At 36.0% G+C, this 18,759-nt stretch overlaps 2 protein-coding genes across 2 annotated transcripts; one reads left to right on the top strand and one right to left on the bottom strand.

Moving 5' to 3' along the window:
* The first annotated feature begins 498 nt into the window (after positions 1-498).
* On the top strand, positions 499-4,240 carry LOC134654889 (hemicentin-2-like). The gene is made up of 6 exons (XM_063510350.1): positions 499-893; positions 1,636-1,862; positions 2,670-2,792; positions 3,221-3,310; positions 3,583-3,708; positions 4,073-4,240. Exons 1-6 carry the CDS (start codon positions 683-685, stop codon positions 4,238-4,240), a joined length of 945 nt encoding a protein of 314 aa, XP_063366420.1. The 5' UTR covers positions 499-682.
* Positions 4,241-5,174: 934 nt separating this feature from the next.
* On the bottom strand, positions 5,175-18,076 carry LOC134654839 (hemicentin-2-like). The gene is made up of 17 exons (XM_063510309.1): positions 17,858-18,076; positions 17,513-17,742; positions 16,699-16,830; positions 15,419-15,505; positions 14,447-14,575; positions 13,967-14,132; positions 13,522-13,703; positions 13,122-13,194; positions 12,813-12,973; positions 12,425-12,596; positions 11,985-12,275; positions 11,800-11,872; positions 11,359-11,567; positions 10,690-10,861; positions 6,945-7,039; positions 5,942-6,092; positions 5,175-5,304 (listed from the first exon to the last, which is right to left on the bottom strand). The coding sequence occupies exons 1-17, from the start codon at positions 18,054-18,056 to the stop codon at positions 5,175-5,177; spliced, it is 2,652 nt and encodes an 883-aa protein (XP_063366379.1). The 5' UTR covers positions 18,057-18,076.
* Positions 18,077-18,759: the final 683 nt, after the last annotated feature.

The following is an 18,759-nucleotide window of genomic DNA, read 5'->3' as shown; positions in this document are numbered from 1 at the left end:
GAGTTGTAATATCGATAAAAATACCATGGTTGCAATAAATAAATATGAAATATGAACCCCAACTGATTTGACAAAAAAAACCTAAGTAATTCTTAAACCTGCTCACAAAATTTCACGAGAATTGGTTGAGAAATGCGAAAATTGGAGGAGAACATCCGGACATACAAAAGAATTTTAGAAGAGACGTGTAAATGTAATTTTGAACACCTCGCCCGCTTAGCAACTTCTGCTGCTGGCTGTACTATGTACTTTATTTAACAATTAAATAATAGACCGATGAAGCAAAGTCATCGGTCAAAATTACATTTACACGCTCTTATTCTCTTAACAATAAAGTCGCGTCAAGATCATTGTGAACACCTCGCCCGCTTAGCAACTTCTGCTGCTGACTGTACTATGTACATTATGTTTATTTGTCTTGAGGTTTTGACCATGGGGCCCTATCGATTCCGCGACTCCGTTATCAGTTGAGCAACTATTCAAAATAACTTATATTTAATCTAATAAACTACTAAATTAGACTCTGCTGCTGTACAATTAAGGTTAATTATCGGAGACACTTGCGCTGGTAAGTCCAAGAACGTCAGCGATTCAGTTGGGTTACCCATTTAGGTATGTTACACTTATATAAATCTACATAACTTATTCAGACATCACTGCATTGACATACAGATCGTCAAAAATGTCGCTAAAATTGTTCTTGTTAACGTTTTTATTTTTAACTTTTCAAGTGACATGTGAGCAAAAGGCTAGTCTAGCGTTTGTGATAGACAATTCAGTGGTTTCAGCGGGTGACATGTTAAAAGTGAAATTATACGCTAAAGATATGGTGAATATGATTCTGAACGAAGTTTTAATTGATGACATATTAGTGATCACGTTTAATGAACCAGGTATGTTTATGGATTTCGATCTTTTGTTTAGCATAAGCATTAGAATGTTACCTATACGCCTAAGAACAAGTTTTTTTGGCTTAATATTGAGTATAAAATATAAAAAAGTAGTTGATATACAAACCCTTGGTGTGGAGGATTAAAAGTAAGTAAATTTAGACATAAAATAATAGTAACAGTAATAAGATCGAGCTTTTTACACGATAAACAACTTCGTAAATTACCACTTTTTGAGGAACTGAGTTAAAATTTTAGCTAGCGGCCTGGATTTTTAGTAATATCTAAATATATTGCGACATAACGGATTAAAGTGCATATCGATAACATTTTCAGCACCTTTAGCTCTTGTGTCATGATGAAACGAGTTCAGATCAAAGCATATAATTCAGGTGCATTGGAAATAACTTCGGAAGCTCGACAATTTTCAAAATGGCAAATATCTATAAAAACTGAACTTTAGCAACACTTGCGCTAATGCAACGCTTTCTACTGTAACAGTAAGCAAGATGCGTTAAGGTTCCGTCACACAGACGCGTTTTCCGGGCGGGGCGCGCCGCTTTTACATATGAAACGCTCACGCTCCGCTCACGCCCCGCCCGGAAAACGCGCCTTTGTGACGGAACCTTTACTGTAACAGTAGAAAGCGCTTCTTGTTTAGTAGCTTACGAAGCTACCTCATGCACCCTTTGTAAACAAGAGCTTGTAACAAACTGATTTTTAACAGAACCTTATTCAATTTCAGAGATCACTAGAACTATGACTCAAGACATTCGACTAGTCAGGAAGGCATTTGACTTGATCGACGTCAAAAGCGCCAACGTTGGTCCAGAGATGGCGCTGTCAGGCATCGTGAAAGGTCTCCAAGAGACCCAGATTGGCTCGTACCTGTACGTTTTTACACACTCTTTAGCCAAAGACTACAACAGGTTTGAGGAAGTCAAAACACTGTGTCGGAGTAAGAAGAGCAAGGTGAGAATCAGAAAAAAATGATTTATTCAGTGCTTATCTTAATTTAAATTACAATGTCTGGTGCCTCTTTTTAAAATTGACTTTAGACAATCGCAAAATGAAGTGTATGCGCTCACATAAGCTTTCTAAGTGTGTGGCGTTCAAACATTGTGGGTTTAAACCTCGGTTGTGTTGTGTAGAGCAGAAAAATCGTTTTCGAAAAAAAAATCAACTATGTAGATGGTTGAAAATACACAGACAAGTTTTTAAAATGTCAGTTTGTAAAAGAGTTTGCAATGTAGATCCAACTAGTTTCGATGAAATTACCGTACAATTTGGATCTGGGCTGCAAACTATAGACGAATAGATTTTACTATCCTTACCTTATTAAAATTAGTAAGTATACCTATTAATAGTCAAGATGTATCCTACGAAGATCTAAATACAAGTTTACTTTTCTTTAGTAACGCCTGCGCCTTTAATATAGCAGTCAATTTCTTCTGCCATCTTTGCATTGACTTTTGTACTAACATTAAGTATAGCCTGACCAGAAATATATAATCATTGTCAAGAGGGCGCTGTTATTCTTAGGGGTGCTAGGGTGATTAGGATGACAGTTCAGTATAGTACAAAGAATATAATACTCACTGTGTATAGTATGAAAAAAATAGTATCAGTGAAATTCCGCAACATGGCGCGTGATCATATTATATTCCTGGTCAGGCTTTACCTAATACCTACAAGTTACCTAATGGCGAAATAAAATTATTATATAGGTAACCTACCTATCCACATTTTTGTAACGTAAGGTTTTATAACGAATTTCAGATCTTTTTCATCCTAACCGAAGATAACCAAGCGAACAATTCCCAAATAGACGATATTTATAACGACATAACAGTGGTGTGCGGCGGGGAACTTATTCGAATAAGCAACAGTCAACTAGACAAGGTATTTATTGGATATAAAACACTTTGAACGTATTTTATCCTGTTTGAATTTAAAAATATTTCCTGGTGTTTTCGAACGTTACATTTATGTATTTTATTTACTTAAATGTGTGAGTAAGTACTTATTACATAAAATCTGATCCAATATAGGTAATCATAAAAAAAAGAAATAAGAGGACTCTCAAATAGTTTATATTTAAATCAATCAGATTTCGTTTAGCGTTTAGTTCTAAATATTGACCACTATTGAGACAATTTCATCAAATTTTAAATCGTGTGTAAAATAAAATAAAAGATCTAATTTTTTTGTAATTTCCGTGAATTAAATTTTCTATTTTACCTTACTCTAAATTATACTGAACAACAACCTGTGAAAAAGCACGGTTGCGTGACTTCCGTGTATAATTTTTCCTTAACTGTATTTTTCAGACCTTCCAGTACATAAGGGAGAGCATAAAAGTCGCCAAGAATGTTATAAAGTCTACACTACTACCTTCATCGCGAAGAATCGAGATAAAAGTACGTAGACTTCAAAGTTACATTACTTACATACGAAATATCACTGCCTTAAAAAGTTTTACCAATTTATTGGGTCTCGTTTTATAAAAAGCTATAATTATAACATGTAACCGCCATTTGCCCCTTTCTAACAAGTATTTTTTCAACCAAAAATCTTCACTCTTTACACTGACAGATCGGTATCGTACCGCTGTGGCTTCTTATAAGCATTGTTCGAATCCGGCCGATTGTAGGTATATTATAACCTAACTTGATTTGATTTTCGTTTTCAGTTCAACAAACGCGAATCCAACGATTACGTGTTAGTTTCTGCGTCAGGAAAAGACGTTGAATTGAGGGTTTACGACGAAAAAGGCAATAATATTGGGAATCACGTGGCCTGGTTGGATAATCTCAAGGTATATTATTCATACTTTGTACTTAAAAAAGCGAAAAAAAAAAGATTTTTTGCATATCGCATGTCCACGTCCGTGTCTTCTTATGTTTTTTCCTAAAAGGACCAAAGTTACTTATTTTCTCTTGGCATGTAAATAAACAGCATGTCTAAATTGTTTAATTAACAACGTAAAATTTCTCAACATTGCCAACCTAGTTATGATAAGTTAAAAAATTCTCTACCAAAAAATTGACTTTGTCTCATTTCATTCCTAATAATAATGGAAAAAGTTTAACAAGTATCTACTTAAGTTAATGTCATAATAATCAGTACCTAAGTATGTCAGTTATGTGCAGGTTATGTGACATGTTGATATTCTTTCGCAGGCACTGAAACTGGAACATTTACCCAACGGCGAAATCACTGTCAAGGCGAAAAGCACAAACAACGGGCACTTGGCGGTCTTCGGGCACATCCCAGTACAGCCAGTTAAGGACGATCTGGACGATACAACCCGCAAACCAAGGCGTTATGGGTATCACTATTTAAGATAAGATATCGGGAAGACAAAAGCCTACCGCCTCCGCTGGCTCGGCCACGGCGTGGCTCATTCCGCGATTTGGTCGCGTCGCTACAAGATGCGGCCCACACCGATTTTGGTGTCTAGCCATAGTAGTTGCCGCGCACCATTAGTGTAAGGCCTGAGTGGACGCTCGAAGCGGAGCGTTCGGCGGGGCGTGCAGCGTGGCGTCGAGCTCCCAAGTGATTTGAGCAGCGTGCACTAAGGCCGCACGCCCCGCTCCGCTGCACGCCCAACTCGAGCGTCCACTCAGGCCTTACACTTACGGAACGGACGCCCATGCTGTCGTAATAGACGCGTTTTGTTAGAGAGTGAATCTTCTAGACCTAGCGCTATTATTTATTCTGGGACGTAAGTAGAACACAAAAATAGCTAGTTACTACAAGGCTTATTAAAATTTCGTTAGAAAGCTCTTTAAAACGTACTATAAAAATGTTATTGTATGAATCAAAGGCCAGAAAATTGATTGCGAAATACACTATAATGAATAAGCGAGTATTATAATATTTATAATTGGTTCTGTTAGTTAGACTTAGGTATTTTTTTTTTATTTAGTCACTATTTCATTTGTGATATTATTGTAAATTATTTTTAATTATACATAAAATTAGAATATTGTACTACCTACTGATAAGTAGGTACTAGGTACCTTACCTTAATTGTTACTAATTGTTATTTATGATAATTGTAGCACATTTTTATTTCAAAATGTGCGTTAAATAAAAAAACATTCATAATTATTACAATGTAGGTACATATTTTATTTATGTCTTAATTCTAAAGAGGACTTAAGATTTAGTGCTTTCATTGCATGTAATCGTGGTTCTTACTTTCTAAAAATAATATAAGTGTGAGAATGACGCTTAAAAAACGATTAAAAGTGTACTTAATCATCATAGCTGTACAGGTTATTTTACATTGACAACTATTTCGATGAGGTCCCAACCCGCGACATTATCGACGTAGCAAATATACTTCCCGGATTCCGCTCTCGACGCTCTGCTTATAACGTGCTCCGACAAAAATATGGATTCTGTCCTGGAAAAGCGAAAAACATGGTATATTTACCAAATCTTAGCAAGAATATAGCTTAGGGTCAACTAATTAATTGACTGAGCGTTAGCGAAAGTCTCCGTTTCAGCTTGGGCGGAAACGCTTTATGTCCGGATGGATGGTAGAATATATTTTGTTTCGAATTCGAATCAAACAAATTGAAATTATTAAAATTACGTTGCAGTAATAGGAAATATTACGCAAAACTCTGCGTAGGGGGCGCAACTTCTACAAATCCGTCATAATCTTAAGTGTCTACCGCAAACGACAGAGTCGAAATCTTGTTATCTAACCTCTCTATCACTCTTGCTTATAAAAGTTATAAATTATAGCGATAAATAGGCAGATAGCTGAGTTTCGATTTCCACGTTTCCTGGTAGGCCCTTTGGAAAGAAACCGCCTTGATGTACCTATCAATGTCATATTTTAATGTCTACGAAAACTTGTCAAAAAACAGTTTAAGGCACAGCATAAGTTACCTACTCTATGGTTAACGATAGGCGCTATTGCTGCACTCTGGCGGTAGAACATTGCAGTAATACCCCCTATTAGCTATTTAGTACTACGGGGTATGTAGTACTACGGGTAAGATCATGGGCCTTACTAGGACAGCTATACCCACCTATTCAGTTCACGCATCACGTTATCCGACCCTATGAACTTCCAAGTGATGTTGGGGGGTGGACTCGCTTCTTCCACGCGACAGGGCAGCGTTACGGAGCTACCAGTCCTTACGGTGACGGTTTTTGCCACTGGAGTGATGTATGGACGAACTGGAATGAAAATTGTCGTGAAAAGTAGGTTAGTTAGTGCTTCTGGGCCAGTGTTGTGAATAACGCTTATTTTTAGGCTTAAAGACTCGAGCCCCCAAGACTCGTAAGCCTTGAAGACTGACTATATTTGATAATTGTATTTATTTATTTTACGCGTATGGATGTAAGAAATCGTCTTTGCCGCTTTTAAGGGGTTAAGCCTCGAGAGCCTTAAGGGTTCGATTCTTTAAGCCTCGAAATGAGCGTTATTCACAACACTATTCTGGGCATTTTCCGCAACTCGACAACCATTGTGCCTGTTTTGCGTGAAAACGAGGTAGCTCTACTCTAACCACCCCAGCTCCTCAAGCCTAGCAATGTCTTCAGGTTGCTAACTGCCTCCTTCAGTGTGCATGGAGTCCCTAGGTATTTGCTCCTGTATACTTCTACCTGTGCAGTCTAGGAGAATGTGTTTTGTTGTTTCCTCTTCTTCTATGCACGCTCTGCACATGGGGCTGTCTGTTTTACCCATATTGTGTAGGTGTTTGTTTATTGACGAGAAAACACTCCTTGTTTGGGGCAGTCGTGTAAAAAGAAATCCAATAGTTTCACAGTAGCTTTTTTAAAATAGTGCTATCTAGGGTATACCATCATCGCTCATCTCATTCGTTTCACGTTTATGTATTATTTCGGAACATTCTATTTTCGCCACTCGTTATTTATTAGTCTTGTTTGCTTTATCTGTATTGGTCATAGTGTCTCTCTCTTAATATGTTTTATAATACGGTCTTACTTAGTCTCATTTGGAAAATAGGCTGGCAAAGCATTCCAGCATAACTAACATTATTAAATTTATTTTAGTAACTTTCTTACCAAGAACATTAACGATAACGGTTTTCTCGGCATTGCCAGCCTCGTTCTCTGCGACACATCGATAGGAGCCCGAGTCGTTGTAACGCGCCTTAAACCTTCAAACAAAACAAATATTAAGGTACAGTCAGCGGGAAATAGTGACGGCCAAAGTGGCCAAATATATCTTAACACACCTTTGTTACCATAGATAACCAGAAGGATGTGAGTCGATATATTTAGCAATTTTGGTCGTCATTATATGTAATTATATTTGATGGTAACTTTACAGGTCAGGTGGATAGTAGAAAAGAGGAGTGATAGATATATCTTACTTAGGTATGGAATAACTAATCAGAGAAGCTACAATCTAAACGAATTACATTGATTTTTGTTTAAATGATGTCTGTTTTAAATGTACTAGCAAATTAATGAAATGTAATGTAAACTACCTATGTAATTGAATTTGAAAAAGATCTTGCAATTTAAAAAGAGGCAAATAAATTAAAAGAGTTATTAAGTAGTTGCTTTTACTCACTCATTCGATTAATTTATCTGAAGTGACGTCTTGAAACTTCATATTGTATCTCCTTCATGACTTAATTTAATTGTATAAATTGTCAATAGCTAGGGCCTAGGGATGTAGTGTCACCCAATGTATGGAAGGTGCAAATTTTGGTATCGGATGAATTCACTTGATGTATGATAGGTAAAGCTAAGCTAATTTAAGCCGGTAGCCAACCGCCACCCCCTGGCAGGTAGGTAGGGGGGGCAGTCAAAGTTACACGCCGCCGCGCTTTAGGTAAAGAATCATCTCGGCTTCTATTTACCTACCACCTCGAGTTTGGTGTCATTTCCTGATAAATCAAAGATGTATTTCATTTTTAGTACAAAAAGTACACCTTTTCATATAAATTTTGCAAGATATATGAAAAAATCTCCCAACGCCAGCTAATATGTTTTGTTTCAGCACATAATACTTTAAAATATATGTACAACATCGTATTAAAAAAATATAGTTGTAAAGCCTAATTCATGCAGATTCTAAAAATATGTAGTTTTATACAATTTATTAAAGAAATTTTGTAATATAAATTAATATACCGCGCGGTAACGTGAATTGTGTCTGAGCGTGAGCGGGCGTACGGTCTCGCGCTCGGATGATACGACGAGTACTCTGCTGCATTTAAACTAGTTATTTTATTTGTTTGATACTGTGCTGTGTGGTGTGATTGTTCCGATATTCAGCACTTAACTTTATATTGCAGATAAGTCAAACTTAGGTAGTTTCTAACCTAACCGTATATTCAGAGCCCAAAACCTCCATAACTCAAAACATTTAACCTCATTAAGAGGAAGTAACCAATGAGCCCCTTCACGACTATTCAGTTCATATTTTACCTTTATAACTCGAAGAATGAAATTTGACCTCTACAACGCGAACAAAATACAGGCTGGATTTTCTTTTCGCGTCAGTGAGGGCAGCTACCAGATCCCGTGCTGCTTTTTTTTGGTTCCATACAAGCTTTTGATCCTCAATATGAATGGAATATATTGGCATCAAAAAATAAGTTTGTCAAAAATTATCTTTTTCTCGCAGCCTGTACGTTTTTTCGAAAATCTGTAAAAGCCAATCTTCATTAATTTGAAATCGAGGGAAGGTCTTCTAAAACCGTTTACTCGTAGCAGCACGGGATCTGGTAGCTGCCCTCACTGACCCAAAAAGAAAATCCACCCTGTATAGTCTGACCTGACCTTTAAGACGAACAAAAACCTACGAGAAGCTCCTTAAGTGAATGCCCTCCATAAGACTAATCCTCGTTAACACGAAGTTTCTGGCGTTTCCCTTGAGATGCGTGCTATCGAGGTTTCACTGTATTCATGCATCAGACCATAAGCGACAGTCAATAAGTAAGTTAAGTATGTATTCTTTATATTTTTCATAAAAAACAACTTAATACTTGCAAAAAATTATGTGAGACTAGACGTTTGGAAAAGTTCCTAGGCACCGCCGCGTACCATGCTCGATTTTTTTTTTGATAGATGTACCTATGATAACTTTATATAATAAGGCTTATATTTTTTTAAAGTTAGATAAGTGTTCTTTAAGGCACCATTTTTTTTGTACACAAAATTCAGGAAAATCAAAGATAGTAACAGTTGAATAAAAAAAATTAGCAGACCGGTTTTGATATGTTCGTCAATATTTTTCTTTTTTTCTATTAAACTATGTATTCAATGTCTCAAAAATGAATTCCTCGTCCCCGATTTATCAGAAAATGACACCACGCTCGAGGTGTTATGTATATAGATGCTGCTATGTTTTTTTTCTGAAGCGCGGCGGCGTGTAACTTTGACTGCCCCCCCTGCCTACATGCCAGGGGGTGGCGGTTGGCTACCGGCTTAAATTAGCTTAGCTTTACCTATAATGCATCTGTGCCAACTGAATTCATCCGATACCAACTTTGAGTATATAGCCTAAGGAGATGTGATACACGGGCGACCCCCTCCGGCAAAGTACATTGGTCAACTGTTCAAACACGTTATATAAAACTACTTGAAGTCGCTTCACCGCCATTTTGCATCGTTCCGTGTCGCGAGACGTTTCTCTTAAAAAATGATGACTTGTGCAGTATTATCGTGTAAAAGGCGATCTGATAGCTCAAATTCGCAACAAGATCGCGTTTCCTATCATATATAAGTATTTATACTAACTATTAAATGTACATTGAAGCACAATCTCCATTTGAAGAAAAAACCGTTGCGATACATAAACGACAGAAAAATGTAAACATGAATACAGTGGTACGGGGACGAATCGGTCTTAAGGGATGTGACAAAGTCAAAAAAGCGACTCAACATTTGAATGATTGAATGAATCATTCATTCATTCAATCACTGCAGTTTGTTTAATTTAGCTGATCAAGCAAATAATGTCAGTAAAAAAAGACGCGAAATTCAAATTTTCTATGGGACGATATCTTTACCTATGTATCAGCCCGGAAATCCCGCGGGCGACAGTTCATTCCACAGTTTAGCTGTGCGTGCTGGCTAAGACACAAAGACACATAAATACAGACAGCCATACATACAAACAATCATTTTATTGGCTACCTAATATCTTCAATGTACAGAATTTTCACTTTTACAATTTTATAATAAATAGTAGTAGTATAAGACAATTCAGTTCATTCATCAAACTGATTTGACTCATTCTTCAGATGTGACCCATCACTATCATGTTCGTATGTATGCTGCATAGTTATGTGAAAACTCTGTCTGTGTGCTTGTAATTTTTGATGTGTTGAACTTTTTTGTAGTGTGCGTTTGTCGCAATAGCATAATCTGTGTCTGTTGAGTTACTTATCTTTTGGTGGTGTGCTGTAGGTGTTTACCTCGCCCCCCGCTAAAAGTGGTGAAAAAATTTGTTCGAAGAGTTTACGTTATCACATCTCCTTAGGCTATATAATCAAAGGATACCAAAATTTGCACCCTATACCAAAATTTGCACACTACTTCCCGGGGTACAATATCTGGGAGACCGCGCGAGCTTTGCTCAGAAAACATATAAAGACCCGAAAATGCGTGTTTTCCCAGAGATAAGACCTACATCCATTTTTCGCCCCCGAAACCCCCATACAGCAAATTCCATCGAAATCGTTAGAGCCGTTTCCGGGATCCCCGAAATATATATAAATAAATAAATAAATATGCAAGAATTGCTCGTTTAAAGGTATATGATAAGATGTATAATAATGATAATACTTACTTAAGACTGTTCCCTTCAACAGTATGTGTCTCATCAGGAAAGTATGTGCTGTCACCGCGTTCCCACCTTACTGTGGCTTTAGGTTCTGCATCCACGGAACACTCAAGTGTGACCATTTTGTCCAGCAGCACATCTTGTGTAGTTGTTTCTGCGTCTTCGATTTTAGGGGCATCTACAAATTTAAAGGTTTATGGTTTGAACTCAGCTTGTATACCTCCCTTATTGTTTGGACGGAAACACATATATAATATAAAATTATATTAATATTGTCTCAATCTTATCTTAGAACAACGGACTCTCTTCTGTCACCTTGAATTTTATTGCCTTTGTTTGTGTTGACTATGTCTGTTGTATTTAAAAAGACAAATAGCTATACCCCAAAAGCAACAATATTGTGATAACGTGAAAATTATATAGAATCCCTTGAGACATCGTCGACCGGAAAAATGTGGCCATCATTTGCCGTTTAGTTGAAAAAGCAAAAAAAAGCAAAACAAAAACTATGTGACAAAGACCAAGAGTTGGCGAATCAGTAGGACAAAATATTAATATACCTACATTACCTACTGATTTATACAGAGATAGGTAAATTCGTTTATTAGAAAACACAATTCCCATAATGAGGGCGCCACTGGACGGTCGACGCAGTTTAAAAAAGTCGAAACTTACAAATAACTTTCAATTGTATTTCTCGGGAATCTTTCCCTTGCTCATTGATGGCTTCGCATTTATAAAATCCATTATGTTCAGACTTCGCTTCACCTATGATTATTTTTCCTTCTTCAATTTCAACCTCTTTAGGTAAATCAGTAAAATCATAGCCGTCTACAGGTTTGAATTTCCAAGTTATTGTTGGGTAAGGCCTTCCTTTTGAAATACTGAAAACAGTTAAACTATAAGCGTTTTTATAATCAGATGTAGCCACAGGTTATTTGACTCTAACCTCCATAAAAAAGCCATATATTCAAATTTTATATCATGACAAAAAACCCCAGCTGTATTTAAATTAGTAAATTATAGCTATTAGTAGGAAAACAGAAATCAGAATCTATTTGTTTTCTTATTTTAAATAAAATTAATAACTGTTACTTAATCGAATCACATTCAAACCTGCAAACAATTTCAACTTCGTCGCCAAGATGTGCAGTCAATTCTGTTTCTGTCGTTTCTAACACAGGTGTTTCTGAAAAATAAACACATTGATGTATTTACAATTAGAACCAAAAATCTGTCTTAAGAAATAGTTAAATTGTTAAATTACAAATGATTGTCTGAAAGTTTGATAAATAACGTACCAAGTCCAGATATTCTGACTTCGACGGGATATGATACAGCATTTGCACCGTTTCTTACATCGCAAGTATATGTACCCACATATTTTGAAGTCATATTTCTAATAACCAGTGCATTATCCTCTTGAAAATATTCTACTTCATCATAACTATTAAAAGTAGAATCATCATCTACAGCTTCATTTGTAGTAAATACTACAGTCTTGTCGTTGTGATACCACTTTATTTCTGCTTCCGGATAAGCATTAACTTCGCAATACAGTTTTCCTTCTGCTTCATATTCTATAGTTATATCTAAAAATGACACAACATTTTAGAAATGAAGCCCGCAAATATAGCGAGTGTGTTAAGTTCGGTTAATATATTGCGTGTTTCATTAAGTAACATATTATTAAGTAACAGTTCAAATGTCAAATGACCTTACACTTGTCACGATACTGTACCTTCAGGCGTTTTGATCATTTGAAACACATATGGTCTGTATACATAAAGATCTGTACTTTTAGAATCACTCCCAGTATCAGTACTAGCTTTGCATGTTAATGTTTGATTTTCCTTTATATTCGGTACTGAAACGTAACTTATGTATGTTGCTGGATACTGCAACAGACTATCCTGAAATAAAATAAATATTTTTTTGTATTAAAGGAATAAATAAAAAATATATAATTACAATACACAGCTACCACAGCTATGGTTAGTAATTGACCTAATCAAATACTGCTTTGGCAATATAATTGCAGGTTTATATGCGGTGATGTTTTATTTCTTAGATTCAGTTAGTTTAATTGTATATTATTTCCTGCACTAGGTAAGAAAAGCATTTCATACCTCAGTTGTCATCTTCTGTCCATCTTTGTCTTCCCACCAGATTATTGGTTGAGGGTATCCAGTGACCTTACACGCAACTGTTGCGTTTTTCTTGTAGTCCGTTAAAGAGGTCTCCGGGATTATAGAATCAATGATGGCTGCAGACCAAGATGCTCTTGTCACTGTAAAAGAACATCAGAAAAAATATAAAACCTAAAATTATTAGCGAGGAAAGTCAAAATTTAAAAAAAATTGGTAAATCAGAAGTTTGCAAATTTAATTATAGAATTTAAAAGTTCATAAATTAGTGAATTAATTTTGAGGTATTACCTTCTTTTTGCGATTCTAATGTTTTGCTGATAATCCGCACTGGTTCTGAAGAAATTTTATCGATTCCACTTACCTAGTAAAAAAAATAAAAATGGGAAAAAGTAGGATACAAAAAAAAATGAGACGAAAACATTGGACTCATAGGTATGTCATAGTTTTATAAGCACTCTTATCTTATAGTAAAACAAGCATTGTGTAAAACCAGAGTTCGCACCTAAACAGAAAAGATAGGTAGGTACATAGATAATTATAAAATTGGATCTCTTACGAGAAAAGAAGAAAATAAATCCTTGTGGCAAATTGACCCCACATCCCTTCCTTTTACTAACGTAGGCATGGATGAACATGACTGATATTAATTTAACACAAATATACAGAACGTATAAAAAGAAATGCTTACAGTCATTCTAAATGTACACCCAGGCTCGAAATAGGCCTTGCTGATATAGACTCGGGCGCTTACTTCACTTTCCATTAAATTCACGTTTCTCTGGCTATCTTTGTTTAACATGTGGATTGTTAAACTACCTAGCTTGTACTCATATGACATTGGTACAAGGACGAAAATAAAACTTTCTCGACCTGAAAATAATATTATTGAAACAACAATGTATTCTTACAACCTATAATAACTTGGACACTAAGAAGAAATCTGAGTTTGAATATAGATACTAAACTACCTAATTCTAAGTTTTAAGTAAAGTAAATTAGGCTTACAATAATAAAATTCAGAAGATTAATCCAGGCAATCGTAGTGAAGTAATTTTAAGTGTGCCATCATATTCAATAAAATAAAAGCGAGAAACGAGAGTTTAGATGAAATACAAAAGCGAGGAGCAGAATACCTGGTAGTGGTGATGATGTTGTCTCCTCTATACTTCTTGGGTACAATGGTGAGAAACCAATAGCCAAGGGACATTCCGATCTCTTATAAATGGTGACAGATATCACTCCCGAACACCTCACTGAGGCTTGATACAGACCTCGGTGAGGGCCTACAATTCTGACAACCTGCAAAACGAGGATTTGCAAGTTAACACTTAGGTAAATATAATTATGCTGTACTATTTAATAACAAAGGTATGTATCTCCAAAGTATAATAAACGTAAATAAATCTAGAGTAGTGGAAAAAAAGTTACCAGATGGCAAATCTATATAAAAATTGTCTATTTATGAACAAGCTGTTCCTGGGCGATAAGGGTTGAATAATGTAATCTCGTGAACGTCAGCTGCCGCTCCGTTGGTAGGTTGGGTGGTAGCTACCAAATCACGTAGACAAAATATAAGAAGCTATTAAAAAAAACTGTCGGCAAAACGGGTTTACCTGCAGTTGTCTAGTTTCGATCAGGCTCTCAGTCCGAGGGCTGTGTCCACTCTCTTCAAAGAGCTGCAGAGAAGGAAAATCTCCGGAGACGGAGACGATCACGTCTCTAGTTAAGCTGTCCACTGGAAACTAAAAATAAGGCTGGTTTTAGTGTCACGCGGACCGTCAGTGCGGATTGCCAAATTGTATGAGAAAGCTGCCTGCGTGGACGGTCGTCCGCGCGGACCACTCTACAACGCTCCCTGAACTTAATACATATTGGTCCGGTGCGGAGCGATCCGCACGGACGGTCCGCGTGACAATAAAACCAGTCTAATGAAGGTACGTATTAGAACAAAAGTTAAATTATTTTCAGAAAATATTACATAAATTATTATATAATCTTTTTTTCTTTAGCCTATTGGTGTGTCCCACTGCTGGGCAAAGGCCTCCCCTCTTTCCCGCCACTTGACTCTGTCCAATGCACACTCCCGCCACTCCACACAGAATGCATCAAGGTTGTCCCGCCATCTCCGTTTGGGTCTTACATAAATTTTTTCAGTTTATAATAATAATGATGGTTTAATGGAAACTTCCGAGAGAAAAAGCACTAGTTTCTCTAAAATACCGAAATCACTAGAAGTGTGCCTATTATATTTGAAAAGATCTATGAATTTCTCTAAGATCCTGCCATCAGACTTTAGAATAGAATAGAATAGAATCGTTTATTGCGAACCGTGGTAGCTATTAAAGTTGTTACAATAACATTTGTAGAACACATCGCGCCCTGGTAGGGTGGTAGGGCACTGCACATTAAGCTTTTATCTAATAGTTATTTATGGGAAAAAAATTAAAACTAAATAGTGCTTGTGCATGAGATAAATAAAAGAGATGATAATGGAGCCAACCATAAATTCCTCTATTCTCGATAAATGGAGGAAATATCATAAATAGATTTTGATTAATTGGAAAAAGAAAAGGAAAGGAACTCACCGATAGCTGTCGGTAGTCAGTAAATGGCTCGAACGTCTTCACATCGTTATATCCGTCTCTTACGATTTCTTTCATAAATTGGAAAGCCTGGAAAAATAATTAAAGAATTGTAGAAAAAAACAAAAGGAGGTAGGTATAATAGTAGTTTATGCAACAGTGATATAATAAGGGTTCTTAAAATTCAAGGGTCGAAGTTACAAAACGAGACGTAGTCGAGTTTTGTAAAAAAAGACCCGAGAATTTTAAGAACCAATTATGAGCTGTTGCATACATTACTTTTTCTATGACAGCTGCAGCAAAAAAAAAAAAAAAAGTTATTATTAAAAAAAAAAGAGTTATTATTTAAAAAAAATTGAGTTATTATTTAAAAAAAAAAGAGTTATTATTGTAAATGAAAACATACCTCTTTCAATCAAGATGATCGGAACTTGTATCTTTAAAAAAAATAAAGCAGTTGTATTATACTCATAAGATGACTGCTAGCAGTCATCTTATGAGCCTATAGACAAATCATTCAAATGACATTGCTTTAGATATCACTGTCAGTCATTTAATTGACACATTTAAGTGCTGGAGTAGAAAAAATATATTATAAAATTGTAAAATTAGTTAAATTAGTTTCCGCTACCTAAAGGTTTTCTAAAAGATAACTATTTTTGGCTGTACCAGCCTATTTTTTTACCTCTACCTTTAAGATTTGTAACTTGCAGTGTGACTGCTATAGTTATTGGTCACTACATAGTTATTGGCCACTCTTAAGAGCCCATCAACGTGCACACTAGCGCCACTGCTAAATAATCGTGCTTATTTCAATTTAACGAAAGATCTTGTATCTGAGACGTACTGTATCTTGTATTAAAGTAGGTACCTTTTGAATCCATCAAACTAGTTTCGATGTTGCTGGATTCGTCAATCTATGAACTCATCACAAAAACGGCCGTTAAAACTTTGGACGCATAGATTGACGAATCCAGCAACATAGAAACTAGTTTGATGTATTCAAAAGGTACTTTAATACAAGAATACAAGATACAGTCCGTAGCGGCCCCCTTTTTTAAATATATTTCGTTAAATTTAAATAATCACGCTTATTCAGCAGTGGCGCTAGTGTGCACGTTGATGGGCTCTTAACAATAAGGCTTCAATTGGCTTGTTTCTTTCTGATCTGTTAGGAAAGGCCAATTAAATACTATGTAGCGGCTAATAACTGTAACAGTCACCCTATGTTATAAACACATCAGGAACAGTAAGCAATACTAGAAAGTAGTAAGGAAACTTACTTGTCCATAGTTGTTTAGGTCCAGCTGGAAAATGTTTCCGAAACATACTTTCGTTACTTGATTGTACGTTTCTAAATTCCCTACCCTGTGTCTTTCGGAAATCGGGCAAGTGCCACTCATAAAAACGATGACCTGAAACACGTTTTGATAATTCAATAATAGTATGTATAACATAATTATGGTTGATAGTTGACCGTTACATTCATTAATATAAATTGATCTTTTGCCTGATAACGTCAATTATTTTTATTTTCATAGAAAATACTAAAATGATGCATGTAGCGTTGTTGTAACACGGCCAACACGGGTATTTAACTCAAACAATTCAAAACTTTGACATACCTATCAATTTATATCATTTTGAAAATCGATTATCTCAGCTAGTATAGTACTTCCTTTTAGTAGAAAATGTATTAACTCAAACTAAACACTAATCAATATGTAAACAGGCCCTAAGGCAAGTGTACACGCTCGTAGGGGCCTTATCAGAAAAATAGTAATTATTGATTATTTTCAAAACGGAGCTAATTAGAATACCGGTGTCTTAACAATAACAATATCTTTATTTGACAATAAAAGTTTAACAAAGGCACATTGCACTGAAACCCGCACTAGGCAGCGCCTGTATCGCGAGAGTCAGGGTCATCACGAGTTACCAATATTATAATATTTATAATTATATTAAGCATAAGCATAGGAAAGAAAGAGGAGTGTGAACTTGTATGTTACAAAACTTGTGAAAGTAACTTAATTTAAGCTCAGGAATGCACCCTAGAAAATAACGGAGTTTGAAAACAACACGGTATATTGGTACCTTGCTCCGTGTTATACGACATAATCTTTCAATATCACCAAACTTGGCCTCGTCTTTCGCGCAAGCATCGGTGAACAAGAAGATGTCTGATTCAGGTCTGCTTTCTTGCAAAGCCTTTTCTAAGCCAGAAAGGGAATTTTCGGGGATATCATGGCCACCGAACACCGGTAGAGAATCTATGGCTTTCAAGAATGAATCTTCTGTCGTAAATATTTGTGCTGGGCCAACGTCTGAAAATAACCAAATAATAATACACTTTTATTGCATGTATGTAATTGATTTTGGTTTCGGTTGCAAACTACTCGTATTTCTTTAAGTACCTAAAAATGAGAAAATTTCACTTACCCGGATCGTTAAAAGGTACGACGACAAAATTTTCTATTGAGCTTGTATTCCCAATGGATTTCACCAGCGGCTTAATTCTTGTCCTTATCATACTGATCTCATCCTGCATAGAATAAGTCGTGTCTACCACCAAAGTGAAAGATTTTGAATATACACATATTAAAAGTGAACATATCACTGCAAAGTGTCGGAACGACATGTTGTAACGACTGTACTATGTCACTGAATGGTCAATTCTAAGTGACCTAAGTGGCCTATGTTTTAATGATTTGTTCTTAAGGGTAAGTGCATACGAAAAGCGACTTTATAGGCCTCAAAAAATTAACCATTAGACAGTTCAAAATGCTTGAACAAAAACAAACTTTATATTATTGTCAGGCAGCCAAAACTCTGGGAATTACGTATTAAATTATTCATGCACGTTTCTGAAAAAAATTAAGGAATAGTGACAAGATGACCAGAAAAAGAGATGCGCCTAGTTTCAGCCAGCGTCAAGAGTAGCAGGTAGAAAAATGCGCCAAAACATCTACCACTGTGTGATATTTTTACACATTAAGATATACATAGAGTTTACGTTTAAAAGTATCTACTTACCACAATTTACTTGCTTAACAATCTTAACATCCAAAGTTGTTTATAAAGGATTGTTTAACAATTTACTTTTTGTAACGCCATAGGTAATATAATGTACCTATTCTTTTTCATGCGTTTTAGTCTCATACGCTCCTATCGATGTTGACTCTAACAGTAAGGGACCGTTATTAAAAGACACAATTTTATCGTCTTCATTTTAGTTTTCAATTAGCATTGTACCTACGCATAGACTAGGAATCCTCTAGACTGAGTTTAGAGCAATTATTTCATGATACCGATGCTGCCAAAAATACGGGGGTGCGGGGGGA

The sequence above is a fragment of the Cydia amplana genome, chromosome 15, assembly GCF_948474715.1.
Source record: "Cydia amplana chromosome 15, ilCydAmpl1.1, whole genome shotgun sequence".
NCBI classification, from domain to species: Eukaryota; Metazoa; Arthropoda; class Insecta; order Lepidoptera; family Tortricidae; genus Cydia; species Cydia amplana.
Note: the sequence above shows the minus strand (reverse complement) of the source record. Positions and strands in the feature narration are given on the sequence as shown.